The 18,255-nt window shown below is 42.5% G+C and overlaps 1 protein-coding gene across 13 annotated transcripts in view; it reads left to right on the top strand.

Moving 5' to 3' along the window:
* Positions 1-6,752: 6,752 nt before the first annotated feature.
* Positions 6,753-18,255, top strand: part of LOC106588686 (PHD finger protein 14) — a 106,427-nt gene continuing 94,924 nt past the window's right edge. For all 13 annotated transcript variants that reach the window (XM_014177927.2, XM_014177923.2, XM_014177928.2 and 10 more), the window contains exons 1-6: positions 6,753-6,851; positions 7,689-7,805; positions 9,238-9,546; positions 9,636-10,087; positions 10,719-10,866; positions 17,942-18,101. In XM_014177927.2, the coding sequence (XP_014033402.2) occupies position 6,851; positions 7,689-7,805; positions 9,238-9,546; positions 9,636-10,087; positions 10,719-10,866; positions 17,942-18,101 (1,187 nt within the window). In that variant the 5' untranslated portion in view covers positions 6,753-6,850. The remainder of the gene's footprint in view (positions 6,852-7,688; positions 7,806-9,237; positions 9,547-9,635; positions 10,088-10,718; positions 10,867-17,941; positions 18,102-18,255) is intronic.

The following is an 18,255-nucleotide window of genomic DNA, read 5'->3' as shown; positions in this document are numbered from 1 at the left end:
TGGTCACAGTCAGGATTTAATAAGACATGCTTTACAACTCCTCTCCATAGCCGTAAATATATGTTCAAATATGACATGCCTGCCTTTTCAGGGCCATATATCTCTATATGGCTCAGGCCTTTGTTCATTCTCTAGGCCTACCTATAGTGCCTACGATTCCAGTTATCTCTCATCATCCAGAAAGTCAAGGCTTTCATATGATTCTTTTCTAGGACTGAATATAGAGCCTACAATTCAACTTACCCAATCCGTGTAAACAAAGCTTCCAGAAAGTAAAGGATTCCATATGATTCCTTCTCTAGGCCTACATACACTGAACACCTTCCTAATATTGAGTTGCCTTCAAAACAGCCTCAATTCGTCGGGGCATGGACTCTACAAGGTGTTGCAAGCGTTCCACAGGGATGCTGGCTCATGTTGACTCCAATGTTTCCCACAGTTGTGTCAAGTTGGCTGGATGTTATTTGGGTGGTGGACCATTCTTGGCACACAGGGGAAAACGTTGAGCTTGAAAAACTCAGCAGCGTTGCAGTTCTTGACACAAAACGATGCGCTTGGCACCTACTACCATACCCCGTTCAAAGGTACTTAAATCTTTTGTCTTGCCCATTCACCCTCCGACAGGCACACATACACAATCCATGTCTCAATTGTCTCAATGCTTAAAAATCCTTCTTTAAGCTGTCTCCTCCCCTTTACCTACACTGATTGAAGTGGATTTAACAAGTGACAACAATAAGGGATCATAGCTTTCACCTGGATTCACCTGGTCAGTTTATGTTATGGAAAGATTTTGGGGGGAATTATATGACGTTTAATCCATAGAAGGTCTTTTGAAGGAAGGATTGCTCACATATATTTGACATTTATATATTAAAGCATAATTGAGAAATCATTTGTATGTAGTTGGATCATTTGGAAAATATTGCCCTTCCTCAGGCCTCCTTTAAGACTCCATACATAATGTTCCATCTGTCATATGAAACTTTACCGCTTGCTCCGTAATAGTAGTGTTTCGATTTTTAATTTCTTACAATAATTGTTCAATATTGACAAATATAAACATGAATATTGAAAATAGAAAATGTTTATGGAATAATACAAACAAAAATTACACAACACAATAACTACATAATCAGGCCAAAATGGCTCCCTTGTTGTTTTACCAACTATAGCAATGACTCACAATCTTTCAGATCTGTTTTGAGGTCAGAATAAAGGTATGTTCTGGGCATGTTCGTATTATCATACTGTACTGACCTTGACTAGTTTAGTGTGAATTCTTTTCACTTCTTTCTCAGTCAACAAATGCACATAAGATGTATGAGTGAAACAAAACAGTTTGGAAATAGGGAGAACGGTGACAATGTTGATGTCATTGATGATGACGCTGATGGTTATGATGATATCCCAGAAGTGTTTTGATGCCAGGCAATAGATACAAATCTAGGGCTTTAGAGACACGATACAGTGCCATTTGTCATCGGCGGGCAAGGACAGTCATAATCATCCTTTCCGCTCACCTCCCCCATCAGTCTTCCCCTCGCCGTATATCAGGATCAATCTAGGCTCATTTATTTTAATCATCTCCTGTTTGCTAAACTGCCAAAGTCAAAGGAGGACAATAGAAACAAACCTGTCTGCAAACAAGCCAAAACAGGCTTTTATTAGCCTGTGTTTGCTATTTTTACATTTTAAACGTAACCGTTATTTAACTAGGCAACTCAGTTAAAAACAAATTCTTATTTACAATGACGGCCTACACGGCCAAACCCGGGCCAATTGTGCGCCGCCCTATGGGACTCCCAATCACGGCCGGGTGCAACACAGCCTGGAATTGAGCATGGGTGTCGGTAGTGACGCCTCTAGCACTGAGATGCAGTGCTTTGGACCGCTGCGCAACTCGGGAGCCCCCTATTCAGACGACAACTTTTTCAAAAATATGGCTTAGGTTGAACTAAGACATGAAATAATCTAATGTTGTTGCTATTGGCATTTCTGACATAGAGTTAAATGATATTTTAAATTAATGTAGCTATTACAGTGTCTGTGGTTGTGATAACTTGTCAAAAATGTCATGTTTAAATAGAAATGATATAACCAATGTTAGTTTTTTAAATTAGACAGCTCGCCACCCGCAGGCAGGAAAAACCTTTTAAATGTAATGTATATTTGATATTAATCACTCAACACACAACATGCTTTCCCCAAATGGCACCCTATTCCCTATGTACCGCATTACTTTTGACCAGGGCCCACAGTGTTTTGGTCAAAAGTAGTGCAGTATATAGGGAATAGGGTGTCATTTTGGAAAGCAGACCTAGCCTACTGGAAGTCTGTGAAATTATGTGACAGGCCTAAATCTCAAGCCATTTATCCTTCAATATCCCTCATCAGTTGACAGTAAGAGAGACACTCATGTGGAGAGAATGAGAGAGTGAGAGATAAGGCAATCACCAGCTGACCCTATTGACTCCCACATCTCACTGTGGTGGCGACAGGTTGTGCAAACACGGAAGGCCAGTAATCATGATACGTCAAAACTCTCAGGACCTGCTCTTTAAGATGATTGCCAAAAGCAATTAAAGTGAAGATCAAATCCAAAGTACACTCATCAAAAATATAAATGCAACATGGAAAGTGTTGGTCCCATGTTTCATGAGCTGAAATAAAAGATCCCAGAAATCATAAAAAAGTGTATTTCTCTCAAATCTTGTGCACAAATTTGTTTACATCCCTGTTAGTGAGCATTTCTCCTTTGTCAAGATAATCCATCCACCTAGCAGGTGTGGCATATCAAGAAGCTGATTAAACAGCATGATCATGGGCCTCCCGAGTGGTACAGTGGTCTAAGGCACTGCATTGCAGTGCTAGCTGTGCCACTAGAGATTCTGGGTTTGAGTCCAGGCTCTGTCGCAGCAGGCTGCGACCGGGAGACCCATGGGGCGGCGCACAATTGGCACAGCATCGTTCGGGTTAGGGGAGGGTTTGGCCGGCAGGGATGTCCTTGTCCCATCGCACACTAGTGACTCCTGTGGCGGGCCGGGCGCAGTGCACACTGACACGGTAGCTAGGTGCATGGTGTTTCCTCCGACACATTGATGCGGCTGGCTTCCGGGTTAAGTGGGCATTGTGTCAAGAAGCAGTGCGGCTTGGTTGGGTTGTGTTTCAGAGGACGCATGGCTCTTGACCTTTGCCTCTCCTGAGTCCGTACGGGAGTTGCAGCGATGAGACAAGACTGTAACTACCAATTGGATACCATGAAAATGGGGTACAAATAAATAACAGCACGATCATTACACAGGTGCACCTTGTGCTGGGGAAAATAAAAGGCCACTCTAAACTGTGCCATTTTGTCATGCCACAGATGTCTCAAGTTTTGAAGAACTGCAACATTTACCTGGAGCTAACTCTGCAAATAGCACTGCTGGGTGATTTAAAAAGTCATAGTCAATCGATTAATAATATCATAATACTCTTAGCAAAATATATTTATATTTAATTTACAATAATTTATAATATGTATATTCTATGAGAATAGAAAAGTTAAGAACTTTTGAGAAACATCACATATATTTTTCAACTGTAGTTGAAAAATATATGGCAAATAGAAATCGGATGGTGTTCAGAGATAGATTGGAGGGTATAAAAAATATATATATATATTTCACCTTTATTTAACCAGATAGGCTTGTTGAGAACAAGTTCTCACTTACAACTGCGACCTGGCCAAGATAAAGCAAAGCACTCCGACACAAACAACAACAGAGTTACACATGGAATAAACAAATGTACAGTCAATAATACAATAGAGAAAGTCTACTGTATATACAGTGTGTGCAAATGAGGTAGGATAAGGGGACTGAGGCAATAACTAGGCCATAGTGGCGAAATTATTACAGTATGGCAAATTAAACACTGGGGTGATAGATGTGCAGAAGATGAGTGTGCAAGTAGCGGTACTGGGGTGCAAAGGAGCAAAATAAATAAAATAAATAACAATATGGTGATGAGGTAGACGGATGGGCTATTTACAGATTGGCTGTGTACAGGTGCAGTGATCTGTGAGCTGCTCTGACAGCTGGTGCTTAAAGCTAGTGAGGGAGATATGAGTCTCCAGCTTCAGTGATTTTGCAATTTGTTCCTATCATTGGCAGCAGAGAACTGGAAGGAAAGGCGGCTGAAGGAGGAATTGGCTTTGGGGTTGGCCAGTGAAATACACCTGCTGGAGCGGGTGCTGCGGGTGGGTGCTGTGACCAGTGAGCTGAGATAAGGCGGGGCTTTACCTAGCAACGACTTATAGATGACCTGGAGCCAGTGGGTTTGGCGACGGATATGAAGCGAAGTCCAGCAAAAGTGAGCATACAGGTCGCAGTGGTGGGTAGTATATGGGGCTTTGGTGACAAAATGGATGGCACTGTGATAGACTGTATCCAATTTGCTGAGTAGAGTGTTGGAGGCTATTTTGTAAATGACATCGCCAAAGTCAAGGATTGGTAGGATGGTCAGTTTTAGGGTATGTTTGGCAGCATGAGTGAAGGATGCTTTGTTGCGAAATAGGACACCGATTCTAGATTTAATTTTGGATTGGAGATGCTTAATGTGAGTCTGGAAGGAGAGTTTACAGTTTAACCAGACACCTAGGTATTTGTAGTTGTCCACATATTCTAAGTCAGTACCGTCCAGAGTAGTGAATTTATTTTTACTTGCATTTAAGAGCAGTTGGAGGCCACGGAAGGAGAGTTGTATGGCATTGAAGCTCGTCTGGAGGTTGTCCAAAGAAGGGCCAGAAGTATACAGAATGGTGTCGTCTGCGTAGAGGTGGATCAGAGAATCACCAGCAGCAAGAGCGACATCATTGATGTATACAGAGAAAAGAGTCGGCCCGAGGCTTGAACCCTGTGGCACCCCCATAGAGACTGCCAGAGGTCCGGACAACAGGCCCTCCGATTTGACACACTGAACTCTGTCAGAGAAGTAGTTGGTGAACCAGGCTAGGCAGTCATTTGAGAAACCAAGGCTGTTGAGTCTGCCAATGAGGATGTGATGATTGACAGAGTCGAAAGCCTTGGCCAGGTCAATGATTACAGCTGCACAGTATTGTCTCTTATCGATGGCTGTTATGATATCGTTTAGGACCTTGAGCGTGGCTGAGGTGCACCCATGACCAGCTCAGAAACCAGATTGCATAGCGGAGAAGGTACGGTGGGGTTCGAAATAGTCGGTGATCTGTTTGTTATCTTGGCTTTCGAAGACCTTAGAAAGGCGGGATAGGATAGATATAGGTCTGTAGCAGTTTGGGTCCAGAGTATCTCCCCTCTTTGAAGAGGGGGATGACCGCGGCAGCTTTCCAATCTTTGGGGATCGCAGACGATACGAAAGAGATAAATCCCTGGGTATTTATTCCTGTGTTCTCTGTTTGTCTGTTGCCAGTTCATCTTGTCTTGTCAAGTCAACCAGTGTGGTTTCTGTGCTCTTGCTTTTTCCTTATCGGCATTTTTCTAGTCCTCCTGGTTTTGACCCTTGCCTGCCCTGACTCTGAGCCCGCCTGCCTGACCATTCTGCCTGCCCTGACCTCGAGCCTGCCTGCCACTCTGTATCTCCTGGACTCTGACCTGGTTTAAGATATTTTGCCTGTCCATGACCTGTCTCTTGCCTGCCCTTTGGATTATAATAAATATCAGAGACTCGAACCATATGCCTCCCGTGTCTGCATCTGGGTCTGTATCGTTATACCATGTTGCAAGGTTCTGTACACAATTCCTGCAAGCTGAAAATATCCTAGTTCTTCCATGGCCTGTGTATTCACCAGACATGTCACCCATTGTGCACATTTGGGATGCTCTGGATTGACGTGTCGATAGCGTATTTCAGTTACTGCCAATATCCAGAAACTTCTCACAGCCATTGAAGAGGTGTGGGACAACATTCCACAGGCCACAATCAAGAGCCTGATCAACTCTATGCAAAGGGGGTGTGTCGCACCTCATGCGGAAAATGGTGGTCACACCAGATACTGACTGGTTTTCTGATCCACGCTACTACTTTTTTTGAAGGTATCTTTGACCAACAGCTGCATATCTGTATTCACAGTTATGTGAAATCCATAAATTAGGGCCTAATGAATTTATTTTAATTGACTGATTTCCTTATATGAACTGTAACTCCTTATATGAACTGTAACACTGTGTGTTTATATTTTTGTTCAGTATAATATGCATCTAACTAACCATCACCAACACAGTCATATATGGTACATCAACAAAAAGAAAAGCATCTGGTACCTTCAGGAAGACTTGCTGAGAGAGGTGTTTCTCTACCTACTCACCATCAACTCAGAAATAATCATTCAGAAGTTAATATGAATGTCAGTTAATAAGGTTAATGAAGATGAGGGGACATGAGAGTTGTAGTATTTGTTTCCACACAACATTCTGCTTAACCCAGATAAAGAATTATGGTGCCAATGTGACATACTAGCAGGATTTTGGCTTACAGTAACATCACTGGGACTCAGAGGTGTATTTGATCCTATCAAAGAAAATACTGCCTACAATGTTGAACATATTTTTTCATGACTATTGAGGGTCATGGGCTTATGTCATGTCATTATCTGTGTGAAATGCCATTAAAAAAAACTATTATTTGTGTTATCTCATTATACTCCATCCTCGATCATTTACACAAGCTTCTTCATAATCGGAGACACCGTTCAACGGTTACCATGGTTACAACATCATTTTGTGCTGAACGTCACCACTTCTTGTGGCTAACGTTGTGCACATAACATGTTTTGAGGAGGCGTTCTTTGTGCCATTGTTCAATCAAGTAAAAACGAGAAAACGGATAAAGTGAGTGATATTTTCAATATAATGAATAATTGACAAAAGAAAGTAGCATGCTTTTATGCAGAGAAGCCCACAATTTACGTTTTATTTTCTGAAGATAATGGAATTAATACTACTAGCGGGTCGAGTCATTGCTAGCTAGCTGTCTAGCCGTCTAGCTAGTCTGACAGTTGAATGCTGTTTAGCTAACTAGCCAATTTGTAAACAATATAGTTATCTACTGAGCTAGCTAATGTTAGCTACATTGTTACTGGACGAGCAATTCCGCTAATGTTACAGTTGTAACTAATAGCTATGTATTTCCATTATCTGTCAAAACGTGTTTTCCGAAAGCTAGCTAACGTTCGTTAGCTAGCATTGTTCCCGTAATAATTGTATGGATAGTGCTAGCCAGCTAGCTAGCTAGTTTAGCTAGCCATATCCCTGCTGGTCAAGCTGTGATGCCTGCATAGCAACATGTGCTTTACTCGTCTCAACCAACACAGCCACTATCATTGTGACTAGTTAGTTATGTGCATTGCTATGATTATCAACACCACAACACCTGCTTGCATAGGCTAGCCTATATTCATATTATATGTCTGATACCGAGATCATGGCAATTACTGCAATATGAATTTTGATCAGTATAAAATAACAAAGGAAGGCAATGGCAGCTGAAAATTTGCAGCAAAATATACAATTCATTGTTGATTTGGTTTGTTGAGCTATTTGTAATCATGATTTATATTTGCAACACTCAGTACATTAAATGGTGACCCAGGCCTGGCTTTAATGATGAAGGTGGTGGGACTTCTCTACCATGGCACTGAATTTCCTCTGTTCTTCTCCTCTTCCCAGTGGACCGTGGGTCGAAGCGCAGGCAGGTGAAGCCTCTGGCTGCCTCTCTGCTGGACGCCTTAGATTATGACAGCTCAGACGACAGTGATTTCGAAGTGGGAGACGCAGATGCCTCAGGTAACCAACCGCAGTGGGGGTCCTCTTCCATCCACCCCCCCTGTAAATTACACCCTTTCTTCCCCCACACACTCAGTTCATTCCTGTTATGTTCTTCTGTCAGTTCAGATAGAACTGGAGAGGAGAAAGATGGAGCTCAGAATGAATTATTCAAACCAACTTGAAATGTACTCAAAAGCAAGGCATGGATTTCTATTGTTTGTTGCTATTTGGTTGTGTATCCTTTTAGAAGTTGGCCATCATGGACTACTCGTAGTCATGAAGGCTCTATTTAGCTGTGGCTTGAATAGCTTTAAATGACACTTCAATGTACATCTTTGAGATTTTCCTAGCTGTGATATTCTCCATGTCAACACAGCTTTCAGAAGACTATCTCCACCATTACTTTCTGCCCGGTGCGTCTGTCAGTGCCGCCCCACTCTCAGATACAGGCATTCCAAGGTTTAGATGAAATCCTCATCACCCTGCTTGTCTGTGTCTTGTAGTGACCTTGTAGAGCGGTGTTTCTCACTGACTCGGCATGATCTAGAGAGGCTGTGGCCGCTGAGGCGATATCGGGCCTGCCACTCTGCCTGGGCTGGATTTATCACTCTGTTGGCCCTGAGGTCTTCATCCACCCTATCTGAAACACACACACTGAGGCCAGAAGCTGATAATGAGATTCTACAGTACCGTGAACCTCCTGGGCTCTGTGGTGTTGGAGTGTTGGACTCTGGACCTGTCACCTGACACCTTGAAATCCAACAACTCTTGTTAATCTGCATTGTAGATTAGACTACATAATATAATGTTAGAGAGCTGAATTCAACTTTGCTTTTATCACTTAGCAACATGATTTGATCATGTTCATCTTTATTTAAAGTGTCTCAATACAAACAAGAGATTAAGACAGCAGACATGCTTTCATTCATACTCCATGTTGAACATGCCCTCATTCATTCTCCATGTTGAACATGCCTTCATTCATTCTCCATGTTGAACATGCCCTCATTCATTCTCCATGTTGAACATGCCCTCATTCATACTCCATGTTGAACATGCCCTCATTCATTCTCCATGTTGAACATGCCCTCATTCATTCTCCATGTTGAACATGCCCTCATTCATTCTCCATGTTGAACATGCCCTCATTCATTCTCCATGTTGAACATGCCCTCATTCATTCTCCATGTTGAACATGCCCTCATTCATTCTCCATGTTGAACATGCCCTCATTCATTCTCCATGTTGAACATGCCCTCATTCATACTCCATGTTGAACATGCCCTCATTCATTCTCCATGTTGAACATGCCCTCATTCATACTCCATGTTGAACATGCCCTCATTCATTCTCCATGTTGAACATGCCCTCATTCATTCTCCATGTTGAACATGCCCTCATTCATACTCCATGTTGAACATGCCCTCTGTCCTTCTCTCCTCTGTTCTAGGGTCAGAGGGTAGTGCCATTGGGAGTGATGAGGAGGGGTCCAAGGAGGAGAGCGCTGCTGAGGACAACGACAGTGACTCGGACAACATCGGCTCTGCAACGGACGGTGAGGAACAGACCAAGGAGCTGACAGGTGACGACACCCCCACAGAGGAAGAGGAGAGGACCAAGGAAGAGCAGCCGTCCTCTGACACTAGCACCACCACCACTAAAGACCCTGCTCCATCAGGGGTGCCCAGGGACCGACGGAGTAGAGAGGAGAAGGCCTCGGACACAGAGGCTGGGAGTGGAGGAAGCGGGAGTGGCACAGGTAGGCTATGTTTTAAAATGTTTTTGTTACATTCATGTTTTGAAATTATAGTATTTTTATAAACATGAAAAATAAAACCCTTGATCCAGGTCGTGGTAATGTGGGTAGTGGTAATGCAGTAGTGGTAATGCGGAGGACGGCCGCCACACAGGAGCCCAAGAAGTGGAACCTGCGTCGTAAACGCCCCATGCTGGACTTCACCACCATGGAAGAGCTCAACGAGATGGACGACTACGACAGCGAAGACGACAACGACTGGAGACCTGCCGCCGGCAAGAAGAAAGCCAAGGCTGCGGCCGCTCAGAGAGGAGGAAGCGAGGGAGAGGAGGAGCCGGAGGAGGAAGATGGCGACGGAGGGAGCGGTAGTGATGATGATGACAACGAGGATGACGATGGTGGTGATGATGAAGATGAGAACGAAGAAGGGAGCAGTAGCGACAGTGATAAAGAGGTGAAGAAACCCAAGAAGAAAGTGATAAGCAGCAGTGTCTTTGACAAGGAGCTGACCAATGACAGCTTGTCACAGGGAAAGAGCAACAAGGTAAACACAACTTTTAAGTCCTCTATCACACTTTGTTGTTGGCAAACTGCCTCACACCCTCAGCATTTAGGTGTATCATGTAGTCGTGAAAGTTGTTAGAGAAGTTGGTATAACTCTCTGATCCCTTCATTGGATCCAGTGTGTTAACCAGCCCAACACTATGTTACTATGTGCCACAGAGTTATCATATAATCCAATGAGGAGATTGGATGGTATCAGAGTGAGAGAACCACAGAGACTGCTAGAGAGATACAGCTTTGTGTTAGGCTAATCGACTTAGTTTAGAGTCCATCTGTGTGAATGAGATTTAGCCTACTGCTGTCTATCAATAATGATCTGTGGTCAGATGAGAGGAGAGATTGTGAGAGGCTTTAGATTCAGGACTTGGAGGAACTTTGTTTGCAGAGGCCGGAAACTTTATTTTTTCTGGTCCGTTGTATACAAGCATATTAGAATCACATGTAACAGTGTATTACATTCAAACACGGAGATGAAGACATTTTAGAGACCTATACATTCCACCTAGTTTAAAACAGAACATGTGTGCAACAGCCGCAATATAGTGTATAAGGGTGCATTGATAATGGTTTTACCGAAACTTTACTGTGTCTCCCACTTCCTGTCTACCCAGGATGCCCTGCTGGAGCGTGCCCAGACGTGGAGCGCGGCGGCCCAGAGGATGGAACACATCCTGATCTGCTGTGTGTGTCTGGGAGACAACAGCGAGGACGCTGACGAGATCATCCAGTGTGACAACTGTGGTGTGACTGTACACGAAGGTAAGAGATCTGTAGCTTTTTCCTATTTTACTTCTACGGTAAGCACAGGTCAGAAACACAGCTGTTCAGAAGGGCTAGGACTATCTTAGCTGTTCAGGTTTGGGTCAGAAGGTTTGTGTTTTTTCTGTAAGGCAGAGATTTAAAGATGAGCCGGTGTTTGGGTGCCAGGTTGGGTTTTGGTAGCATGTTCCATATACCCACAACCAGAAACAAACACTAAATAATCACCACTTCACTGTCCACCCCACACCTAAACATAAGCAGGGAAACCAGCAAACCAGAAGTGCGTTCTCCCCATCCAGCCCTGGCTGGGGAACTAACAGACTAACCCTCTTCCTCTTCATCTAGCATTATTAGCTCATTGTGTCTCCCTCTGACTGGTTGGAAACAAAATCAATGGCTTCTTAAATCGTGTCTCAGATGTGGCCTTCTTCTCTGGACAGACGTGGTAACGCTGCCCATGCACACCACTGAATCAATGTGACAGCGCTAATTTTCAATTACGATCACTTTATTTATTTATTTACAGATGTTTTACTGATTTTTAAAGCACCTACAAACGGAATGTAGAAAAAATGCACAGTAAGACATGCATAGAGGTTGGAGGACTGTAGAAGAGCAAGAAAGTGACAAGTAGGAACTCTCTTTCTCCTTCATTAGCCTCACTGAGGCATTTTCTCCTCCCGTGGTGGAGAGAGGCTGGCAGGTAGGAGTGTTGTGGCCGCCCCCTGACTGAACAGACAGCTGTTCCATACTGAACACTGCCCCTCCCTCGCAAGCCATTTCTTAGACACACACGCCCCCCCCTCGTGAGCCAGCAGCACCACAGTGCCAGGCGCCCTGAGGGAGACGGAGGTTGGTTGATTCAGGAGAGGGTTGGCCCACACGGTTGCCTCCATGTCACAACTGCAGCTATGCGCAGCAGCTCAGAAAGTTGACCCCCCCCACGTACACACACACACACACACACACACGTCAAGGCAGAACCTGTCATATGCATGGGATGATGCTGGCATGAAATGGGAAACAGAGGAATAGCAGGGCCTTTCTACAGATTCTGTGCCCAGTGCCCTACCCACCCTGATGAGAGGAGAGTGAGCTGGCGTTTTGCCAACTCAGGAGTTTCAACTGTAGTGGGAGGAGGAGAGGATGCTGGATGCTTAAACTATGCATGGATTGTTTTGTTAGCCTTTTTGGCTCCAACCAGCTCATGTTTAGCTCATAGTTTTGGGGTCAAAAGGGGCTGGGTTATCCTCCATCCTCCTCTGGGCTTTAGAGGCACAGTGCTCTTTATGATGTCCCTGACTCACTATTCTGAGAAAATAAGAGGGTGAGGGTGGAGGGAGAACAAGGGATTGTAACAGGAAAGAGAGAGAGAAAACGAGGGAGTGATCGTGAGGAAGAGATGAGAGATGAGCTGTCATTATCTGCAGCTTGGTTGAGTCGTCCGACCACCTCGTTCGTCTCTGCTTGACTCCAGAACTCTTTGTTCTCCTTTCCGGAGCACTACACATTCCCTCGTTCAGACAGAAACTCTCCTCCTCGGACCAGAGGGAAGGAACGATGGATGAAAGGAGATGATGCAGGAAGTCCAGTGCAGAGAGGGAGGGAGTGAGGGGGAGAGAGAGATCAAAAGCCTTGGTGAGCACAGCAGAGGCTCAGATAGCCAGTTGTCCGTACAGACACAGCCTGTATCTGTCACAGCCCTGGAACCTGCAGACTAGCTGCTTTTGATTAGCATGGGCTAGTGTGTGTCTGTGTGTGTTGAATGATCACAGACATCATTAACTGCATCGCCATTAAAAAAGCTCTGATTCTCTCTCTCTCTCTCTCTCTCTCTGTCTGTCTCTGTCTGTCTCTCTGTCTCTCTCTGTGTCTCTTTCTCTCTCTCAAGCCTAAATGCTCCTTCTAGCTTTTCAGTAGTGAAGCCAGTCACTTCTTGATTGTTTTTATGTCCCTTCTTTACAATTTCTAGTCTTTTTTGTCTTGCAGTTTTCCTGTTTCAGCAGTGTGCTGGTATCTAGTGTAATTTAAAGCAGTGTGGCTGTTAAAATGCTCTCCCCTAATATAAGAACATGACATTGTCATTAATAGGCCTTGCTTGCATCCCAAATGGCACCCTATTCCCTACATAGGGCTCTGGTCAAAAGTAGTGCACTAATAAGGAATAGGGTGCCATTTGGGACATACATCATTCTACCACCAATTAAATCCCTGTGCTATTGAGTTCACTCGGCTCCCTAACGTGTTCTGGACCGTAAAGTTAATTATTTTCTCAAATGTGCTTAATTCATTTAGGCGCTACTGTTTGGGCTCATTTGTTTAAATGCATATTCAGTCGGAAACTATGTTTAAGAGGGCTGTTGTTTGTTGTCGCTGGATGGACAATGTCCATGTGTGACTAACTGGTCTGGCGTGTGTCATACTGTAGTACTGACACTCTCTCTGACACTCTTCTACTGTAAAACGGATCCAATACAAGGCACAAATCCTTCTATCCCCCTTCACTGTAAGGGTGCTAGTGTATGGCTGCGTCTGAAATGACACCTCATTCCCTATGTTTTGCATTACATTCAACCCGTGGTCCATTTCATATGACATCGTTTAGTCTGTTACAGAACTGTTAAGAGCCTACCCTTCGTTCTGTTTGAAGTATAGGCCTAGTAGCTTTAGCATTGTCAATACCCACTCTTGTTGTTCCTCTGTCACGCAGTCCTCTTAGTAGTGCCATTTGAAGGCAGCCTTGCCTTAGATGAGGTTCATGAAGAGCTTAGTGCTTAGCAGACATATGGCCTTATCCATGGCAGTGAGATGCCTTCTGTACATCCTCCGTATCTCCTGTTATACACCAGGGTAATTATCATATTCATGTGGGTTAAGAGCTCAGCTCAAGGTTAAAAACCATGTTTTCCCTCATGCTGTTTCAACTAACTGCAGAAACCTTGGTGCCACAAGGGCAGCTCCCGAAGCCCTGAAATGCATTTAAAGGCCCACACCTTAATAAAATAATGACAAAACACCAGCCCTGCCACTTGATTTTCTATAATGAGGCTGGAGAAATGTGGCCAAACCACTCTCAAATTCATAGTAAATATCACAGAGTGAGCCTTTAAGTGATCCACAACATATTAAGCTTGTATTGTGTTTATATCCAGTGTTTTCAGATGAATTCAAGCCTAGAGGAGAAGTGCAGATGAGTGAATGAATGGGACCCATAGAAGAAAACAATGCATTGTGAAGCTGCTTATTGACAGTTCATTTTCATTTTAGAAATAGCGTTGTAATCCATTATCAGGCCTTTGTCAGACGAGAACATTGAATTATACTTATTATTGAATTACTCCACTCTTTCTCTTCCTCTGTCTTTCGCTCTCCCTCTCTCTGTCTTCCTTTCAAAACAGGTTTAGAAAGTCGAATTGAAGTGAAAACGCTATCAAGCCGTAGCAGCCTTGTGGTTTTTCTCCCCCTTATAACGAGGAAATGATTTATTCTATGGTATACTGGCCATGAGAATGATTGCATTGTTTTTAAAAAGGAGCAGAATAAAGTCATGTTTTGAGAGATTGGTCTCCATCTTATTATGGAGTTTTAATTCAGTGCCGGTGATTTAGAGGAAGACAGCTGGCAGTTGTTTTCTGCTCATTCCATCTGAAAACACACACATCTGTCATTAAAACCGTCAATTACATCATATGTAATTGGTGTTATTTAGTGAGATCTGGGCTCTGTGTGTGTGGGTGTTGTCTCTGTGATGCCCCATTTTGCACATCGGCTCTGCTTCTATGAGTGCTTTTGAATAGGTCCACTTAACCTTGGAATGGAAAGTGTTACCATTGAGGGAGAAATGTAACTAATCTAAGAGCATCCATCTTGGATGCTTAAAACCTCATGAGTTAAATGGCAAAAAGTTTCTCTTTTCAGACCTGTTTTTACATAGGGTATTAGTTTATTGACTTGTTTTTACATAGGGTATTAGTTTATTGACTTGTATTTACATAGGGTATTAGTTTATTGACTTGTTTTTACATAGGGTATTAGTTTATTGACTTGTTTTTACATAGGGTATTAGTTTATTGACTTGTTTTTACATAGGGTATTAGTTTATTGACTTGTTTTTAAATAGGATATTAGTTTATTGACTTGTTTTTACATAGGGTATTAGTTTATTGACTTGTTTTTACATAGGATATTAGTTTATTGACTTGTTTTTACATAGGGTATTAGTTTGAGTTGTTTTTACATAGGGTATTAGTTTATTGAGTTGTTTTTACATAGGGTATTAGTTTATTGACTTGTTTTTACATAGGGTATTAGTTTATTGACTTGTTTTTACATAGGGTATTAGTTTATTGACTTGTTTTTACATAGGGTATTAGTTTATTGACTTGTTTTTACATAGGGTATTAGTTTATTGACTTGTTTTTACATAGGGTATTAGTTTATTGACTTGTTTTTACATAGGGTATTAGTTTATTGACTTGTTTTTACATAGGGTATTAGTTTATTGACTTGTTTTTACATAGGGTATTAGTTTATTGACTTGTTTTTACATAGGGTATTAGTTTATTGACTTGTTTTTACATAGGGTATTAGTTTATTGACTTGTTTTTACATAGGGTATTCATTTATTGACTTGTTTTTACATAGGGTATTAGTTTATTGACTTGTTTTTACATAGGGTATTAGTTTATTGACTTGTTTTTACATAGGGTATTCATTTATTGACTTGTTTTTACATAGGGTATTAGTTTATTGACTTGTTTTTACATAGGGTATTAGTTTATTGACTTGTTTTTACATAGGGTATTAGTTTATTGACTTGTTTTTACATAGGGTATTAGTTTATTGACTTGTTTTTACATAGGGTATTAGTTTATTGACTTGTTTTTACATAGGGTATTAGTTTATTGACTTGTTTTTACATAGGGTATTCGTTTATTGACTTGTTTTTACATAAAATATTGGTTTATTGAATTGATTAAACAATTATTTAACTGCATGTATGAAGAGACAGCTGTTATGTACATTTCTCAAAATATTCAAACAATATTGATTTGTTCGACTTCCATCTGAAATAATTTGTGTCTGAAATCTAAATGAGATGTAAGGATGGAATAGGTAACACTGAAGCAGCATCGATAACAATGAACTGAATTCCCCTTTAATGGCGCTGCTCTGACAGGTGTGTTTGTGTACTCTCTCCACCTCACTCTCAGGAGGAGGGAGAGATGGACATTATGTTGGGTGTGTTGAGAACCGTACAGAGATTAGTGTGAGATCGCTGCCAACATGAAAATAGGAACCCATCTATGCACTGTCAAAATAACTGATTACTCTCTCACCAAAATGATGTGTGCCTATTAGTTTGATCCTGGGAAAAAGAAAAACACTAATCTTCATATTAGAACAGATGGAGATGCAGAACCACACACACACTCATATTCACACTTATATGTTAACACTTCATGTCTTGTAAGCACTACCGCGTCCTTCCTTCCTCAGCAGCACCATATACCCAGTGAGATCTTTCTTTCACTTATAAAATCATAATACAGTTCAAATTACTTCTTCTCTTGATTTAGTCAACACTATACCCTACCCCATATAACCTCTTTAACTGCCAAGCTCGTCATTTGTGACAAGGATAATCTTCACTTGGAGGATTATGAAGCTACCCCGTAGTCATCACTTTTGGTCAGCTTAGCTCACATTAGCCAGCACCCCATGGCTTAGTGCTTCCAGCTTTGTATCTCGGTTCAAAAGGAACATCGGAGATTTGCAGCGACGGTTCAGCCGTAAGTCGGTAAAACCAGCGTGGTGATCGTTCACAGCTCCCGGTCCCCTTGGTTCAAAGCACCAATCACTATTAAGCACCCAACTGTTGCCAGCAGTATTTTCAGTAATATCTTTTTTTTAAAGAAAATAAACCTTGAGCTATATTGGAGCACCTGGGGACTTAGCCTCTTGCCCTTGCCTACATACTGTGGGGGGAATCATTGAGAAAGGACATTTTTTGTAGTTTGTTGTAGTTAAATGTGAGGCAGAGATTGTGGTTTGGAGGTCAGGATGAAGCTCCAGCTGTGTACTAATTGCCCTATTGAAATAATCAGTGCATGATTGATGTAATCCTGACTTGATTGATGTAATTCTGACTTGGACTTCCTGACCTGGTCATAAATAAACCTGCTGTAAATGTAACCTTTATTTAACTAGGAAAGTCAGTTAAGAACAAATTCTTATTTACAATGATGACCTGGATACAGCAGTACCCTATATAACACGCCTATTTTCCACACAGACAAACATCGTTTTCAAGCCACTCTAACCTATCTGTTCACCGTGATGCAAAGCAAATGGTCAAAATCAGAGAGCACATATAGAGGACATGTATGCACTCAGAGAAAAAACAACATACAACTGAATAAACATTGCCGTCTGGTGTGGCTTCTCAATGTTTGCCGTCGGTTGGTCGTCAGACTCGACTGATTCCCGAGTGTGGTCCAGAGTGACAAGCATGCAGAGCATGTACAACATTGAGCATTTGATTTGTGAGTCTCCCATCGCTCAGAGAGCCTGGAGGCTGGTTGACTGAATTAGGAGCCAGTGTGTTATCTCTTCAATGGAAGGCAGAGAGGCTGATTGCTGCCCTCATTTGTAGCGCGGACCACGTTTGGCCAGTGTAATAGCAGCCATAGAAACCGCATCAACGAAAGTAATTGTTTTGGCAACCCTGGAAAAAATATTAGCGTGCTTTGCGTGTGGCTTCTGAAGACTCGACAATATGATAAAATATTCCCTCTTAGAACGCTGGAGTAAAAAGTTTTAGAGTAGATTGAAAGCTCTCTGGAGGTTTTAGGGGAAACAAGTAAACAGAAAGTTGACACGTTGTTTGCTTGTCAGGGCACTGTTCTCTGGTCTTCTCGGTCGTAGGTGTGACTCAGCCTTCACACCTTTTAAGAGGATCCGCAGCAAACGTAAAAGCTAATGGAATATGTTAACTGTTGTCAGCTACCGATCAGCATTATTGAAAGCACCTCTGACGATGTGACTGACAGACGTTCTACATGTGTTCCAGGTTGCTATGGAGTGGACGGGGAGAGTGATTCCATCATGAGTTCTGCCTCGGAGAACTCCACGGAACCGTGGTTCTGTGATGCCTGCAAGAACGGAGTCACGCCCAGCTGTGAGCTCTGCCCCAATCAGGACGGGATCTTCAAAGAGACTGATGCTGGGAGGTGGGCCATGATTCTACACAGTGATTTTATGATTTTTAACATGATTTAATTTGCTCATTTGGGCAAATTACATTGGACCAATCACACACACTCTTGAAATTGCAATCAACACACTAAGAATTGCCTACACTATAGGAATTGCCTTTAACCACAT

The sequence above is a fragment of the Salmo salar genome, chromosome ssa27 (genome assembly GCF_905237065.1).
Source record: "Salmo salar chromosome ssa27, Ssal_v3.1, whole genome shotgun sequence".
Classification (NCBI taxonomy): Eukaryota; Metazoa; Chordata; class Actinopteri; order Salmoniformes; family Salmonidae; genus Salmo; species Salmo salar.
This window is presented reverse-complemented; position numbering and strand designations above follow the sequence as displayed.